Source organism: Anser cygnoides, chromosome 2 (genome assembly GCF_040182565.1).
Source record: "Anser cygnoides isolate HZ-2024a breed goose chromosome 2, Taihu_goose_T2T_genome, whole genome shotgun sequence".
NCBI lineage: Eukaryota > Metazoa > Chordata > Aves > Anseriformes > Anatidae > Anser > Anser cygnoides.
Genome location: NC_089874.1, coordinates 4,732,458 through 4,751,035, shown reverse-complemented (window position 1 = coordinate 4,751,035; position 18,578 = coordinate 4,732,458). Strand labels below are relative to the sequence as shown.

The 18,578-nt window shown below is 42.2% G+C and overlaps 1 protein-coding gene across 5 annotated transcripts in view; it reads left to right on the top strand.

The window, feature by feature from the left end:
- Positions 1–13,695: 13,695 nt before the first annotated feature.
- MINDY4 (MINDY lysine 48 deubiquitinase 4) overlaps positions 13,696–18,578 on the top strand; it is an 84,709-nt gene continuing 79,826 nt past the window's right edge. For 2 of the 5 annotated variants that reach the window (XR_007162703.2, XR_010829035.1), the window contains exons 1-3: positions 13,699–14,069; positions 16,285–16,404; positions 18,075–18,283. Coding sequence is in view for 2 of the 5 variants with exons in the window: in XM_048062322.2 (XP_047918279.2) it covers positions 14,007–14,069; positions 16,285–16,404; positions 18,075–18,283 (392 nt within the window). In the remaining 3 variants the exon portion in view is untranslated. Of the gene's footprint in view, positions 14,070–16,284; positions 16,405–18,074; positions 18,284–18,578 lie in introns of all 5 variants that reach the window. The other 3 variants (XM_048062322.2, XR_001207697.3, XM_013182477.3) reach the window with 3 other exon arrangements.

Sequence of the window (18,578 nt, the reverse complement as noted above, 5' to 3'; positions counted from 1 at the left end):
GGTGAGTATGAGGAGACACACAGTAAGGACTGAGGTCTCAGCTGATAGTTCCTTAAGGTCCTTAAGCAAAGCCCAGGCATGGATAGTTCATGAAATTAGAGCCTGTGATACTATGTGGGATCTGCCAATGTGAACCTGTTATAGGGAGGGCATGTGAACGTGTTTTCACTAGGGAACTTCAATCCTAACAGAAGAAGGGTAAAAGCACGGGGCCATCCATGTTCATATTTATGTGAGTGCTGTTAGGAGTGTTACATGTGTTACTGTTCAGATGGGTGCTGCTAGGAGACCACATGTGCTGCCTTAGGGTTCCCTAAGATGCTCTGTGCTATGACCTTCCATCAGCTGCCCTTTTCCAATCCTGTTCCTCTCTCAAGGGTATCCCAGAAGAGGAAATCCCTTCCTCTGACTTCTTGAATATTCGTTGGCAGGAAGAGCACCCTCACTGCTTAGTTGCTGAGTCCCAGGAAGAATGCACAGACCCGTTTAGCAGATCTGGTGCTCTCCGTGTTCTGGAGCGATTTGAGTTCAGAATGGCATGTTGGTCACAGCATCCCCTTAACTCCTGTCCAGAACAGGTACCAGCAACTCCCCTTCCAGCACTGCATGAACTGCTACGAGAGGATACACCTGCTCATTTTGGACGCACAAAGTTGCCCTATTTATACGATCTGACTTGGGATGGTGACAGGTGAACTCAGAAAAGGAAGGATGAGCATTACCAAAGTATTTCTATGCAGGAGCTTTGCAAAGAAGTAGGAAAGATTGGGAGTGCAGTAGCCACCTAGAGGAATACCCCTTCATGTAGACCAGATGAATTGCTGTCTTTATAGATGTTGTTTACATAGCCAAGAAAAATGGGCAATAATGCACTTTATAAAGGGTGCTCATAAACACTGCACAAGAGCTCCATGCTTTCAGGGTCCTAAACGAACCATCTAAAGTGACACAGTGTCAAGCCAATGGAGCTTGTTTCCATGGCAGTGTGGGCTTATGAGCACTTCTATGACCATACAACTGCTCCAGCAAACAAAGAATGCATACCATGAAAAATAATAAAACAAAACAAAACAAAACAAAATAAAAATTAAAAAAGAAAAAAGAAAAAAAAAGAAATATAGTATAGTAATCTACAACAGACTGCAGTGACCAGAGGTTGACTGCTATGAAGGGCATCCATCCATGGCCTCTGCGTTTCTCTCTCTTCTCCAGCTTTATTAATAATGGGAAAAGATAGTTCTGTATGGATTTCAGCAGACATAAGAACAGGTATTCAGTAAGACAGGATGAATTAGAAAGGAGAGAAAACAAGAAAAATAGGCTATCAGCTACCATGTAAGAATCACACAAAGAAGGAACAACATAGCTGAGTGTTATCAGATGCTCCTTTTTCAGAGAAGTATGAATTCTCCAAGTACAGTCCTGCTGTTAAGTTGCACTGTTTCCATATTTCCAACAAGATAATGATGAACATTTGTATATAATTATTTTCCGAGCATTAAGGTAAGACTGCTGTCTCTGACTCCTGCTGCTTAACAACTTGCATTAGCAAATAGTCCCAGAGACTTTGACTAAATTAGTTTTTAACTATTTAAAATGAAATATTCATAGGAGTATGACAACCTGATATTAGGAAACTAATAGCTGCATCATACCCAAAAGATAGAAATGTCATTACACACATGTGGATAGTTAACAATGAACTATGCTTCAGGATATCCAGCAGTCTCTTAGCAGCAGGGCTGATGAAGAACAAGGCATCCATCACATTCCTATATGAAATATAGCAACAATATTAAAAATTATACAGCTGCTTACTATCTAGGCTTTAGATGAAATTATAAAACTCAGTGGTAGACGAGTACATATTGTTTGCTTTTGTTGGTGTTTCACTGGTTTCTAAGAAATTTAATTCTTACCTATGTTTCATATCTTTTCTATAACACAAAGCTGAGGCACCCATTAAACCAGCACTCCTTTTTCAGAGACGTAAGACAAAAAGATGGATGAAGGTCCAGGTTGAAACAACACCATAACTCATGCTTTATGAGTTATACAAAGGATTACATTACTGTGTTTCAAACTGTGTCTGGCATCTCTGTGATTACTTGCTCTGTGTTTGTACCTCTGAAATACACAAAACTGCATAGACCATTAGAGAAACAGTCAAAGCTACCATGCGGTACAGAAACAAAGGTTGAAGCCCTAATCCTTTGTTCCCAGTCCTCCCGAAACTGGTGGAGTCAAGAATAATTGGGGGAAAAAAAAAAAGAAAAAAAAGCATAGTGCTATCTATGCCTTTTAGTTTTACAAAATGAAACAAATTTTCAATCCCACATCAAACAAAGTTTTAAAGAAAATGTTAGCCAACCAATATTGGAAGAACCCAAACCATCTCCAACAAGACAGTTATTAAAACAAATCTTTTGATTTAATGTACTTGTTAAACAATATTTAAGAATATAAACAGAGCGGACCAGACAGAGTCTGCTTATTTCCATCAATGAAACAGCAGAAAGCGACCTTGAGAGTGAAGTGTTCAGAGGATGGTATTTCAGCATGGTTTTTTTTTATAACAGTGTGTTCTTCATGCATCGTTTTTGACAGGCTAATTCTTGCAGCACCATTTACAGCAGTAGAGCTGAACAGAAAAACAGCATAACAACCTTTAAACATCAGAATTTAACATCTCATCCTTGAAAAGCTTCCCAGAATTTCTTGCTGTTGTTGTACTCTTCCAGTCATTGTTACCTTTGATTTGTAACACTTAAATGAAGATAGTTCTGCTAAACAAAGGCAACAAGATGAAACCTGTTTCAAGTCTCCTCTTTAAATGACAGATATTCAGCTGCCTGGAGGGAGATGACAGAGCAGGCTCCAATCAGATCTGGTACTTAAATTACTCCTCCAGATATTAAATGGCTGGTGCCATTCAAAAAGGAACTAACCAGATAGCATAGGGGGTGGCCCAGAGGTGCTGCCCCTGAAGGGTCAGTGCAGGGTTGGTGTTCTCCATGAACTGAAAAGGTCTTGACCTGGATGGGAGCCCATGAGGGAAGGTGCAGCTGTGGAGCACTGGGTTCCCTTTCCTAAGGCCAGAGCTAGGATTGTAGTAGCCTCACTAAGGCAGGTGTGCCCTGGTCAAACCACTGAATCTAGAGACCTGCTGGGGGTGGAATGAAATTCCTGGTATCTAGCGTCCACCCCCACAGCTATAGATATCACAAAGATCCAGTGAATACAGGGACATGGCAGAAACCCTGAGGCTGGAAATCCCATAATCTAATTCCAGTTTAGCACTGGAACTAGACACTACTGAGCCCTGTCAGGCCAATGACAGTGAACATGAAATGCTGAGCACAGAAACTGCAAATTTTGGACAGGGAGTAACAGGAGGAATTCAATTACCTACATACACAACTGGTCAGCTATTCATCAGGATGGGATGTGGAAACAAAACTCCTGGAAGAACCTGCACAGGAATCCACATGAGAGACTCGAGTGGTGCTCGGGAACCAGCTCAAGTGGAACCAGTGGAAGAGCTATTCTTTAGCAGTGGTAACAACACAATTAAGTTGCTAGAGAAAAGAGCAGGTGACTGAAAAGAGCCCTAGATAAAAAATGTGAAGAAATGGAACAGTACAAAAACAACACTATTAGTCAAGAAAAAGCTGAAAAGAACAGCCCCAAAAGCAGGAAGCTTACAAACGGTCTAGAAGCTATACAGAACACTGTATTAGGAGCACAGATAAAGCATTGACCAAAAAGAAATAAAAAAGGAAAAATAAATTAATTCCTATTTGGCTCCATAGGGAGTTAAGAAGGATCTCAGAAAGAAAAGGACAGAATTTAAAGAAATGGAAAGCTTGCCCACACGCAGAGAACAGAAAAGCCATACAGCATGACAGATCAAATGTAAAAAATAAATTAAGAGGGTGGAAATGAATTTGAACAGCACTTTATAATGGATACTCAACTTCATAGCAAAAAGTCCTTTAAAAACATCAAAAGCAAGAAGCCAGATGAGGAATTAGTGGGACTGCTTGATGAAGAACATAAAAGGGGTACTTGGGGATAAACATCAAGTGAATTTATTGCACTGGTATTTATAGTGAACCAACTTCAATACACAAGAAGTATTAAACCAAACAGATAACGCTAACAAATCACCAAAACTGGGCAGCATTCTCTCAAATGTGAAGTGGCAGAACTGCAAGCACACGGCACACGTGTGCTATCCACCTGTATAAAGAGGTGCTCTGCCAGAGGCCTGCTAATGCAATTACATCTACAAGAAGGGCTCCAGTAGGTATCTGAGAATTATGGGCTTGTAAGTGACCTCCTTGCCAAGGGGACAGAGCCCATAATAAAGACTAAATATTCTGATAACATGCACAACTACAGTCTCTTTGGGAAAGAATGGTATAGATTCATAGAGGGAATCTGAGCCTCATTTGGTCTTAAGTGTTGAGTGTTATCAGCCAGAATTTAGGTAAAGAATTTGGGCAAAGGGAAGTCTGGGTAAAGGGAATCTAGGGACAGTCCAAAAGCCCATCAAGCTTCCCTCCACAATATTGTTTCCTGCTATGTATTTTAATACTTTTCCAGCTTATCAGTAGTAATTTCCTATGTTCCTGTTCTCAGCAGCTCTAGACTAGAATAGTCAACACAAACTACTTTACATTTTTAAACAAAATGTACAACTGCAGCACTGAAATGAAATTATTTCTAATGAATATCCACACTAATGAGCCAAGTTCAAATTAAATGCAACATTTTACTCAAACACAAATTCTGTAAATTGAAGTGGGTGTCATAGCCTTGAGGAGCTTAAGCACTGCTTTAAAAGAATCTGTCAATTATTTAATAGAAATTCTTTCTTAACACAATGTTGCTGATCTATGTCTCAAGTCCAAGGTTAATTTAATGCTTAAAATGTAGCATTTCAAGTACTGTTGCATGAAATAATTTATCTTGGAAAAACACAGAGAACAAGGGAAGACGATTATTCATGCGAATAAGAGAACATGAATTACAAAAGAGAGCAAATTATATCTATATAATGCAGACATGCAAAGATCAATCCATTATGCCAGACAACACAAAGAAAGGAGATATAAATTGTAGGGTAAAATTATAGCTATATACAGTACTTTTTTTTTGTTGTTTGTTTTTTTTTGTTTAGCAAAAAAGCATGTGGTTCACCACAGCTTCTGGTCAAGTCAGTCGAGGTGCTACTATGCCATCCAGAAAAAAACCTTTAAATCCATCCTGGTACATCTGTACTGCCAATATACTCTGCCAAAGGACTCTTCCTTTGAAAGGCCTTGAACAATGGAGAACACACACAAATACTTGGTAGTTCCACACAGGCTCCAGTGCCCTTATCGGTACCATTAAGACAAAACTTCATCCCATAGCAAAACCAAGGAGGGTAGGTTTCAGAGATAGGACCGTTCTCAGTAGGAAGAGGACCAGACACTTGATTTTTTCTATACCAGTAAGCCCAGACAACGATAGTAACTAAATAACTGAGATGCTGGAGTGTTCCTGGAACACATCTCTGAGTGCACAAAGGGGAAGCACTGTGGAAAGCACACAGAGGTCTTGGTAGTCAGCAAGCCAGCAGCGGGGCCTGGCAGCGAAGATGGCTGACAACATCCTGGGGTGTATTGACAGGAGCACGGCCTACCATTTGAGGAAAATTGATCGAGAGAAATGATTATCCCTTTTACTCCAGACTCATTAGATCATATCTACATGACCACATACAGTTTTGGGACCGCTGGTACAAGAAAGACATTGATCAACTGGATTGAGTTCAGTAGAGAGGTCACTGAGATGGTCAGGGGCTGGAGCACGTGGCCTGTACGACGTGGCTGAGGCAACTGGGCTTGTTCAGCATGGACAAGGCTTCAAGGAGAAGAGGATATTAATTATGTGAGAAAAAGGTTCACCCCCAGAAACACAAAGAAGCACTGGGGACAACAGCAGGTGGGGGTACCTGAATAACACCCTGCTCTGGCTACTCTGGGCTGTCACTGGAGGGTCATCAGCTTGGTGGAAAACAGAGGAACAGGCAAGGGGACACAGCAACCTCTCCAGGGAAAAAGATCCGCTGCTGCAGCTCCATGTGGGGCTGTAATAGCAGATGGGACGATGAGAAGGCTCTCCAGCATGGCTTTCAAACTGAGGGGGGGATACAAGGCAGGGAAGAACATCATGGAATTGATTAAAACTTACTAAGGGATGCTTAGGGAAGGAAACAAAGGCAGTGAAAGGTAGGAATCAAGGTGATTTAGAAGGATTAGATACAGGAAAATAGAAAGGTAAGGATTTTAAAATGGACTGAAGGTGTGTTAGCCAAGGTTGGACAGTACACTTGTCCTGTGTCCTGATCAGCATGGTTTGTCCTGTCTTTTCATAAACTTAATTTCTAACTACTGTCCTGGGTGAGTGACAGTATTCTGTGAGCATGTGTGTGTATGGAGGGCTGAGTCATCTGCTTCCTTACGCTCTGAACCCAGCCATTTTCCCCACACCTCTGACAAGGCTAAGGACTGAAAAAGAGGCAAGAAGATGAAGACATAACAGTAGACCTAAAAAAAAAAATGTACTAGCAACAAGGAATTCAACCAGGTTTCTTGTTCAGCACCCCATAAAGCACTCAGTCAAGTCCCTTCCAGTACAAATCAGTCACTGTTCAAAGTTCTTATAAAACCTTATTCCAAAAGTGCAGCATTAGCTTCATAATCCATTTTTGTTCACAAAAAGATTGGCATTTTACATTTAGAAAATTTCCCCTTTTTCCTTTAACAAACAAAGAAATATTCTTCATTTTCAGACAAAAATAAAACCACCACCACCACCAAAACAAAATTCAGGAACATTAACTAGACAAATAAAGGTCATTTTAAACAGCATATAAAACCTCAGGCTTACGTGCAGTTATGTTCTCTATAGCATACAGCAGAGAGCAACAAGGGCAGCCAACAAACTGCAATACATACATAACTGTGCACAATTATACAAGCAATACATAACTTGTTCTAATTACTTGCATTGATTAGATTCTATTGTAGTTTGAACTGTCAAAAAGATGACAACTAACTCCAGGTGCATTTTAAAAGCCAAATTCTATTCACTGTGCATTACTCATTCTGGAAAATAACAGTACTTACAGACTCCACAATTTTCAAAAAATATTTTAAGAAGCCATTCCAGACCTCACATTTTGCTGGATTGCTGGGACTGTCACTCACATTACCGACATTTCCCTTTAACCTTTAACTGGAAGAATATTTCTAGACCATAAATATTCAGTAATTGGTGATGCTGAACGGGCCAAATTTCACTACCCGCCATGCTATCCCAGTTGCTAATATGAACAGTCGGTGAGATCAAAGTATCTGCCATGGTTGTCACTGACCGGGATCCTGAAATCTGGGGCGGTGATACTTGTGAGTTTGATAATTAATTAAAAACAGAAGGTAGCCTCAGTTACTGTTGGTTAACGGAACTACACAGGCAGGAGTGCCATCTCCCCAGAGTGTGACCACTCAGATCTGAGTGAAATAAAGGATATGTGAGAAATCTGCAGGTTTCTCTGCATTTTTTTTTTTTTTTTTTTTCAGAAATCTGCCTCTGGAAACCCCTCTACAGCATCTGTGGAGATGCTGGGAAACTGGAGCAGGTGGGATGCAGCTGATGGCTTAAGAAAGGAGGAGTTAAGTGCACAGGGGAAAGGTCAGAGCTCAATTAAACCATCAGAAGCTGGTGCCCTGATCTACAGGTTACACAGCAAACTGGACTTGCTGAATTAGAGGGGTCCTGCCACTGACCTGGCAGCTCTTGAGAATAATCCAGGTTCTGGGACTATTCAGATAAGGCAGTCAAGCACCCCTCTGCCTCAACAGTACTACGTCCTGGCCAGACACTGTCAGCCAGTGCAACCAAAAATAATGTGGAAGATCCTGGGGAAAGGGAATCTCAGGCAGTGAGAATCTCAGCTCCAAGAAGCTATGCAGTTAGTTAACACAACGCCTGCAGCTCTGCAGAAGACCAAATGCTCCAGACCCAATTAGGTGATACAGCTACCAGCCAGCCCTGAGGGTGCTTGGACCGGGAGGTGATGCTGCATTTCAATCTGCAGCAGTAGAAATCCCTGAGGAGGGAGTCCTTACAAGCTGAGGACCAAGGTTACTATCTGAGTGGCAGCTGACAGCACTGAAATGAGTACCATTACATAGAATAAGTAGAATGGCATATGAATAAAGTTATGTTGACAAAGAAGGGAAACTACTCGTCACGAAATGCCTGTGCTATAATGAGTTTATATTGTTCACCACACACTTTGGTTTCACATGGAGCCCCAGAACTGTTAGGCTTATGAACCTACAGCATCCATAGTTGTGCTGCTCTTGGCCTGTGTATTTTTCCTTTGCTATACATTGCTACTATAACCTACTATAAGTTTATGACTTAAACTATTAGGATGATAATCTTTACAATATAGTCATCAGCGTGTAGTTCACAGTGGGAGGGATGGAGTTTGTAATGTTGTAGGCTGTAAGGAGCAATGGGCCACAGTAGTGACCAGTAGGGAAGGATATCACAAACCTCCATATGACAGTGAAAATCATAGAATCACAGGATGGTTTGGGTTGGAAGGGACCTCAAAGCCCATCTAATTCCAACCCCCTGCCATGGGCAGGAACATCTCCCACCAGCCCAGGCTGCCCAAAGCCCCATCCAGCCTGGCCTTCGGCACTGCCAGGGATGGGGCACCCACAGCTTCTCTGGGCAAACAAGAAAAAAAAATAAAAATAATAAAAAAAAAAACTTCCAGGCAGTCTTCGGACAAATGAAACAGCAGTGGAAAAAAACACTGTGTGCCAAAACTTAATCAAATCAGAGAAGTACGCTAGCTCAAATATATTTCAGGAAACATCTGGAAATGTTCGAGAGGCTCTCAAGGGAAAAGAACATATCATGCTGGGTCAGGTACATTGCTGAGAGAGCTCCAGCCTGTGGCTGACACCATGCTGAAGCAGGAATGACTATGCTTATCGCCTCAAACTCACATGTTGTCCTGCTGTTTGTCAGGAATTTTGATGGACTGAATGTATCGCCGTGAAAATAAGGAAAAAGGTAAGTTCTTGTAAACATTTCTCTAATAGTTGATTGTGGTGTTTTTTTTTTTTTTTCTTTATTTGTTTTAGCCTATGCCCAAATCATGGTCAAAGGCTGGTGGATAACTAACCAAACCAAGTAAAATACCCCAACTACAGCCTGCTTCTTTTCTGTGACATTCTGTTTCTCCAACCTAAAGATCATTGGCCATGCAGAGCTGTAAACCCGGTTCTTTGATCAGAACGGACTGTAGGGCACATGGTGAGTAGCGGTGACACAAGATACTAAGTGACTGGGAGCACCAGGGATGACTTAGCTTGCCTTGCTGCTTGCAGAGAAACTTCTTGGCACTATCACTACTAACTCCCATGACCAGCATATGCAAGTACAGAAGCCACAGGAGGCTGTGGCTACTGCACTGCAGACATGGCAGTAAGTTTTGGAGGAACACAGTAAAAATAGTCTAGCCAACGCTTTTAAGTAATAGCCTTCATTAATAAAGCGTAGCATTTGGGAACAGGACTTCCCAGTGTCTGGACTATCTGTCTATTAATAGTACATTTTCCAGATAAACCTGAGCAAGACAAGCTAGTACAGATTCATGGGGCTGGAGAAGACAAGCAGCAGTAGACCACTGCAGAAGGAGAAGAACAATTTTTTAAGTGTTACTAAAACATTAACAAGCTGTCGCTGTGAGTTCAGCACCATGAAACATGTCCCTAGGAAACAATAGTTTCAGTTGTAAAGAGGGTGGCCTTTACACCAGGGCTCTGGCTGTGGCAGGCAGGGGCGCACCAATTCAGTAGTGACAAGTCCATGAAAAGAAGCTTGTGGTGGACATTTTGGATGCTCTTCTCCACACTCTCTAAAATACATCTGTTAAGTGTCAGGACACTGCCTCTGCCACGGCTATCCCTGAGGCCTTCACCCCAAGCCCACTGCACATGGATCCAGGAGCCCCACTTTAGGTCAGGCCTGGGCCTTGGGTCCTCCCTTGTGCTATGGCACTGGCAGTCCTGTGCCCAGTCCTGTCCCAGTTTGACGGTCTGGCCTCCCAGACTGGCCTCAGACACAACTCCTCACTTCACATCTGGTGGTCACTGGACTACTGCTGAAGGCCATTGCTGCCAGCAGCCCTAACCTGCTCCCTTGCTCAGGCAATGCCGGCCTGCACCTTGCTGGGGAGGTCACTCCCCTGCCTGTGCTGTGGTCACCAAGCTCCCTTTCCTTTGTGGAGCAGATCTGCTGTTCCTCTCTGGCATTGGGAAAATGGATAACAGCAACAGAGGCTTCCAGTTAAGCTGTGCTTGTGTTGAGTGTAAGATAAACATTGCCAAAAGTGCCCATCATTGCTGATCAAGAGGAACCCAAAGGACAACACAGTGAGGGTTTGACAGCCAGTGCCCCTCTTCCCTCCAGGCTGCAGGTACGTGATGCTGGCCAGACCACTTGAACATACACATTTTGGTGCTTGCCAGTACAAGGCTATCAATGTCACTAGCGTAAAATATGTAAAACAAACTAGCAAAAGGATTTTGTATAGTAAAAAAATCCCCTTCCACAGGACTTCACATTGAATTTCCTACAGAAATAGCACATCCCCTTTGGCACTGCCTAATGCAACCTTATTTACCCGAGGAACCCCATGACCTCAGGGGTGCTTCCCTCAGGCTGCAGGGAGGTGGAGCATGTCATCAGCACCTAATTTCTTGGTGGGATGATGCTGAAAGATCTGTCCCATGTTACTGTAGTGACTGCTTTCAACTTACTGTGAGCCTGTTGAGTACTTAATAGTATGTGCAAGTATTGAAGAGGCATTGTCCCACATGCCCAACAACTACCCAGGTCCTGTAGCAGTTCTATTCATTATGTACTATACCACCAACAGGGGACACACTGAGAGCAAGAAACTGTGGGTAGATTAGTTAGATAAAGGTAAAACTCAGAAAATCAATACTATAATCAGGTTGTTAGAGACGTTCTGTTTCAGGAGCCCACTGGTCTTTGTCATGGCTCAGTAGTAAACATTCACCAGCTTTGAAATGCAGTTTCCTGATTTCTTTCTGTTTGCATCCCATCCAAGATTGCTTTCTGTGCTCTTGTGAGACCTTACGTCACGCAAGTACCCCCTCTTAGAAGTGCCCTAAGAGCTACTTCAGGGAAAATTAGTCCTACATCGCCACCTCACTTAATTTCCTCCTCGGGTTATAATCAACCTATTTTTGCTGGTAAGCGTTAAATCAGACCTTGAGAACATCACTGCAACGAACCGTCACAGAAAACCTGGTGGTACCAAAGTCACCCTCTGTACAAAATCAGTAGCTGCTGCCATGAGAGCTTTTTCTGCTGTTGCAATACTGACATCTGAACGCAAGAGGGCATTCCTGGCATTTACATTTCAACTCGAGAAAATTGAAAACAACCTAGAGCAGTTGCTGCTCTTCTAAGTAAACAGAGACAAAAAGCTGACTACAGGTTAATAGCGCTGTACTGCTGTGTACATGCGTAACAGCATCCATTGTTTAAAAAGACTGTTAGATATTTAATAATTAAGAAGTAAAAGCTCTTAAGACCTATGCTTTGTTGTTGTACTTTATCACAGTATCTTTGCATTTCACTCTCTCTTAGAGGAAAGCAGACTCCGTGAGCAGAACAGGCACAGAACACTTTTTCAGGCATTGCATTTAAGCTCCATTCCCACAAGCTGCTCCTGCATTCCTGTCTGCAAAGGAGCAGTAAACCTGCACATCCATCTGCACTGACTGATGCCACACTGGGGACTTTCTGGGGATAAAAGTCCTTCCTATGAAAAGAAATATTCGCTCTTCCTCCCTCCTGACTTTTGCAAGCTTTTGATTACTGCTCATTCACTTTGGAAATAGCTACCTTCTGCAAGCCCAACTTTCTCCAATGAGCTCATTCATTTGTAATAAGCTTTACAGCCCTCGCTGTAATGTTATACCAATACCTACTTAAAAGCTCCTTCTAAATGTTCCCAAGTACCACACAACTCAATTTTGTCTTGCAGCTTTCTGAAAAAGCACAAGGCTTTACTGAAGTCTGTGTCACAAAACACTCGTGCATTTCAATTCCTACATCGAGCACTGTGCTGGGCTTGCACAGCCCCTTCTACCTCCCAGCTCCCATCTGCTATGTGCTAACACAACTTCTGGTTCATTTCTCTCTTCTCTGTGATTCCATTTCCCCCTTCACAAGTTTTCCATAAACAACTTCACTTCTTGTGAATGTAAATTGCTTCAACTGCACTTGTGAATGTAAATTGCTTCAACTGCGCCATGCGATTTACCCCTGTGCTGCAGAGAGCAATCTTCAGAGGCCTGCTTTAATCCTGAGGTTTCACCCAAGAAACTAACCACTGCCCTGTGGTCAGGACCAAGGGCTTGCTCCAGGCGTGCTGCAGCTCCTGCTTTTGTAAGGTACAAGGCCACGCTTTGCTTCTCAAAACCTGATCTATAGATGGCTCTGCGATTCCACAAACCCATTATTTTTTTCTCCACAACATTGTTTGGTAAGGAGAGGAAGTACACTTTATTTAACATGGAGAACCAGAATGCTTCTCCCATCCAAGACTTTTATCTTCCTTTCTGCAGACCTGCTGTTTATTGTCTCCTAATGGATCTGTGACCAATGCCTAGAGTTTTTTCTTCCCTGCATACCACCCAGGCTTGTTTTCTCCACGGGTTTCCTGCAGCTTCCCACTGCCCTATCACCTGGAGGACCTCATTCTGCAGCCTGTTACTGGCACCTGATCAAAACAGGTTTCATACACCCCTAAATTTTTTTGCCCCCCCCCCCCTTATTTTTTTTTTTTTTTTTTTTGTTGGTTGATTGGTTTGTTTTGGAACTGCAACCTGGGGAGGGTGCATGTTGGAGCTGGGGAACAGTGTGATGAGGAAGGAGCAGCAGAGAGGAGCTGGTATGGACTGACCACAACTCCCCATGCCACTTTGGTGGGGATGGAAGAGCCAGGAATGAAGGACTGAAGTTGAGCCTGGGAAGGAGTGGCAGGGAGATGATGTTTTAAGTTTTTGTCTCTGTTTCGCACCATCCTGCTTTATTTTTTTAAATGGCAATAAATTAATGTTCCCAAGTCTGTTTTATCAAAATCACCATCCCTGGACACTGCTACCCTGACCAATCTAATCTAATTTAACCCTGCTTTGAGTAGGGTGTTGGACTACAATGACCTCTGGAGGTTCTCTCCAACCTAAATCAGGTCCCCAAGCCCAAAGTGTGACTTGCCACAATCATGTTGTAGAACTGGCCAATGTAGGTTCAGCCTGAAAAGAAAGATTTAATTGAGGATTATGTCTCACCAATATGAGAGATGAAGCTTAATTTAACAGCTGCATTTTTGTTGTATTAAACAAGAGGGCAATTTTACAAGAAACATAATGGTGGGAAGTAGCATTAGCACAGGAGTGATAGCTTGTATGCTACCTTCAGCGACTTAGGAATTGGACTCGATGATCCTTGTGTCTCCCTTCCAACTCAGAATATTCAATGATTCTATGACTTTAAAAAAAAAAAAAATTTGAAAATCTCCCAGCCTCTCAGATTTAAACACTCCTTTCTCAAATTTTATTACCGAGCAGCTCCTGAGTTTTTCAAGCAATTACCGAGATGCCTGCTGCGGCGTTACCCCGCGAGCTCTCCCAGCACCGAGCACCGCTCCCGGGGGAGGAGTTCTCCACGCTTCCGATGACACCGGGTCTCTGCAGCAACACGGCCCCACTGCTGCTCCATGGCACCAAGGAGCTGCCATGCCGGCGGGCTCGGATGCTTTGTTGGGCTCGAATGATTTGTCGGATGAAGTAAAGGATACGCCCCCTGAGCGCGCTTTGGGCTAAAAAATGGACAACTCCTTTGTGGAAGAAGTGGCTGCATCACTGGTGAGGGAATTTCTCAGTAGAAAGGTAACTTTCTCTCGATTTTCTCATTAGGAAAAATGGGAATGACACACGACAAATGTTAAAGATTATGGAATACTGGGAGGGGGGGCTTCTTCCAGCCTTAAAGCAGCTGGACTTGAACCGCAACAAGCTCCTAGGGTGAGTGTCTGCACTACATCTCCCACAATGCCTTTTATTTCTGATCATGGAAGGCAGCTTCCTGCTCTTTTGAGAAAACCTGATTCATACCCACAGGCGCCTGCAAAAGAAAACAAGATTAAGTCAAGACGTGCTGATTCAAGCTTTTGTTTTCCTCCTTAATTGCTTATCTATTGTCCTTGCTTTGTCCTATTTCTACCGTCCTTGTTTTTACAAGAGATGTACACAGCTTCCCAGATGAATACTAAAACAAAACAAGAGGTACTGGTGCTAAGGGAAATGGTCACATGCATCTTTTTGTGGTGTTCTGCATTAGCTTGGCAAACAGCAGATTTATCTGGGAGGAAAGGGAGAAGGGGAGGAAAGTGGCCACTGTACTTTTCAAAAAAAAAAAAAACTTTGTAAAAGAAATAATTTGGGTGTGGGTAGACTGGGACTGAGAGCAGAGGAAAAGACACCTTCAAATTTCCAGGTAAAATTACCTACTTGCATTTATGCTCAATCCAAAGGAAATATTGCAGATATTCCTCCCCCACCCCCCGCCCCCAGTGTCAGGAATGAGTTGGTTGTACCAGAACCTAAGCAACCACTGTGTGATGAAGTGTTGCTTCACAAGCCTTGCTTTCCTTCATCTGTTTTGCATCCAGTCTCCAAATGCACTTTTTCAATGTTAGTGAACAAAGGTGAAACATTTGCCAACAGAATTTCCAGGGCAGAATTCATTACTTGCCATTTACTTCCAGAAGTACGAGAGAACGGTACCTTACAGTATCTGACTGGGAAGATTTTTCAAATGAAACGCTGTCACACTTCTGAGATACTTTCAAAAGTAAAATTGAAGAAAAGCATAAAAGGAAAGGGAATGCCCTGCTGGTAAAACAGATCATACCACACCCAGTAGTACTTTATGCTTTAGTTGCAGCAACTGTTTCATATTACAACTCTGCTGTTAAACTTTTCTGTTTCTTCACAAGTGTTCCTTTCCCTTTCCCCAAATCTTCCTTCATAACCAGCTGTGAGAACCATCCTGTTTGCCACCACTTGTTCATAGCACACTAAACCTAAACCCATCTGCAGAAAAAAAGAAGTCCTTTCTTGTAATAATAGTCATTCATTGGGGCTTTCTTTCTCAAAAATTGTCTGATGTTGTACTACTAAACTTAGCTCAGGAACCCACTCTGATATTACATGATAAATCCCTTCCCCTCCATAAAGTGTGATGCCCATACATTTTGTCTCTGAAACACCCATGTATGCTGACTATAAATTCAAAGCACCTGAGGAAGTCTGAAGTGTGGTGAACAAGTGGAATATGCTTGGAGTTGCTGATTTTTAATTTCAGTTTTAAAAAACTCATCCAAGGGATTTAGTTTTTTTTTTTTTTTCCCAAATAGAATAAAAGCTATAATTGGATTCACCTGTAACAATTTAAATTAGTATGATCTTCCTATGATCCTATAAACCACCACCGTGTACTGAGCCACCTGAAGACCCCAAACCAGTTGATGCCATGAGGATCAGACTGATTCCCAATATAGACACTGATCAGAATAATGTGATCAGGATAAAGGTCCTGATTTTTTTTCTGAACCTGCCAAAACACAGACTACACCTGACGTTCAGACTTTGTAATTACATAGGTCAGAATCACATTTACAAGAAGCTGTATCACACCTTGATGGAAAAAGCCAACTTGGTATTCCTGACATTATTTGAACAAGAAGCCCAGGTATTAGCAGGGGCCTTCACACAGATCACTCAAGTCTTATGTGAAGCTGTTATGTAGCTGAAATCAGCTGCATGGGGGTCTTTTTTTTTTTCTTTTTTTTTTTTTTTTCCCCCATGTTTGATTATTTCCACCTCACTGACAGCATTACCACCTTAAGTATTTTTTACATGTCAGCTGCAGTAACGCTAAATGGTCTCATTAAAGTACAGGTTTAATGCTTAGCATGTTATTAATTTCCACCATTTTAATGTACCCAGAAATTTCATATTGCATCCAACAAAGTCAGTAATGAAATCTTTGGTTAGTTGTACTGTCTCAGGTACTCTAAAATCTCCTGCTTGGCCTTTTCAGGGATTGAAGAAAACCATCAGTACCATGGACCAAGAGCTTCCACGTTCTGCGCTTAGCATCAATAACAGGAATGAACTTCGAAACATCCTACATTTGCACTCCTTGTACAAACAGAACAAGGTAAGGAAAGAGATGGTGCTCCCCAGAATCTGGTCTCAGACCTATGGAACCAGGTCAGACAAATCAAGACTGCAGCGGTATGTCCACACCACAGAGAACTCAAGCCTGTGCCTGCTACTGCATTGCTGTGGACACACTTAAAGTTCTCTGAAGTAATGGAGAGCACAACATTTAGTTGAGATTGCCTTACAGCTCATGGAACTAAGCCGAGAACCTGGCAGTTAATGAATCCTTGTTACAAATCTTCCAATAAACCAGGAGCAGTTATTCACTTCAACACCTTTTCCATTATTATGGCTATTTAATTTTGGAACTCTCTCTTTATGCCCATTTCTGTTTACATCTTTATATAAGATCTGACAGACAGAATTATACTCTTCACATTTATTATTCTTTGAAATGTAATACAGACCGCAATGTTTGATGTCAGGGACATCAATAGGTAATTCCCAATTAGTCCCTAGACCCAATTCTGCTCATTATTAGCTTAAAGCATCATGATGCTTTTTGCATAGTATTAATGGTGGGACTACTAGGTCACTTAAAAAAATAAATCTCCCTATGTAACTGTACTACTACAGCAGACATTAAAATATTTTTTAAGCCATAGACTTTTTTTTTTTTTTTTTAATGAAAAGGCAATATATATATCATCCATCTTTCATGACTGCTGAAAAAACAGTTAAATAAGAGTTTGCGTGTCAGGTATTATTTGCAGTTCATTCTAAATTCTTCAGAAGTTGACCAGGCAACACCTGGAGGTCCTGGTAGATGACAGGTTGGCCATGAGCCAGCAGTATGCCCTGGTGGCCAAGAAGGCCAACGGGATCCTGGTGTGCATTAAAAGGAGCATGGCCAGCAGGTCAAGAGAGGTGATCCTCCCCCTCTACTTTGCCCTGGTCAGGCCTCACCTGGAGTACTGTCTCCAGTTCTGGGCCACACAGATGATACGGGGCCTGGAACATCTCCCCTGTGAGGAAATGCTGAAAGACCTGGGTGTGTTCAGCCTTGGGAAAAGACAACCGAGAGGGGATCTTATCAATGTTTATAAATACATATGAAATGTGGGAGACAAAGGGATATGGCCAAGCTCTTTTTCAGTGGTTTGTGGGGACAGGACAAGGGGCAATGGCCACAAAATGGAGCACAGGAAGTTCCACACCAACATGCGAAAGAACTTCTTCACAGTGAGGGTGATGGAGCACTGGAACAGGCCGCCCAGGGAGGTTGTGGAGTTTCCTTCTCTGGAGATATTCAAGGCCTGTCTGGACGCCTACCTGGGCAACCTGCTCTAGGGAACCTGCTTTGGCAGGGGAGTTGGACCTGATGATCTCTTGAGGTCCCTTCCAACCACTACATTTCTGTGATTAGAAGAAATGTACTCTGATATAGCTACCATACTTTGCAGTATTTAGCTGAGGACAGGTTGTTACTTGTGTCATGCTTACTTCATTTAACACATGAAAATCTTGGAGGTGTTGCTACTCCCCACAACTTCTCCCTTTATGTATTGTTTGTACAGCCACATCATTTACACCCACCAGTAGCTGACTCTAGAAAATAGTTATCACGTTCAGCTACTCTACAAAACACCATCCCATCTTAGGTTGCAGCAAGATTAATAAAGACTTTCAATAGTCACAAACACCTTTGTTTTTCTTCTTGAATAGGCAAAGGAGAACCCACTTAAAACACTTCTTGAAATTATTACTAATTACTTCCTTGAGCACCGTGGGACCTCCAGAATCACCAGTTCAAGTTCTGCTCTGTCAGCCCCTCAAAGTAAGAGCTCAACATCTCATCCACCTGACTTCTCAGATGAAGATCATGCATTTGGGAGTGCCAGTATGCCTGATGAGAGCAAAACTCAAACCTCCAGGTATAGTCTGATTTCTCTTTGCCTTGTCCTTTTTTTTTTTTTTTTTTTAAGTGAAATAGCATTAAGTGGTTTGTCATTTATACTTTCAGCTACAGCACCCTGTATTAGTTAACTTAGTAACACAAAACAAGAAATTCCAAATTATTAATATCTCCCAAGTAAGCCACCCTATTTTATACTCCCTGGCGATTACAAAGACTTGATAATCTCAACTACATCTTTCAGTCAATGAAGCACATACAAATCTGATCTTTTATGCCTGGTAAACTGGAAAGTATTCAAATTGAAGTGTATA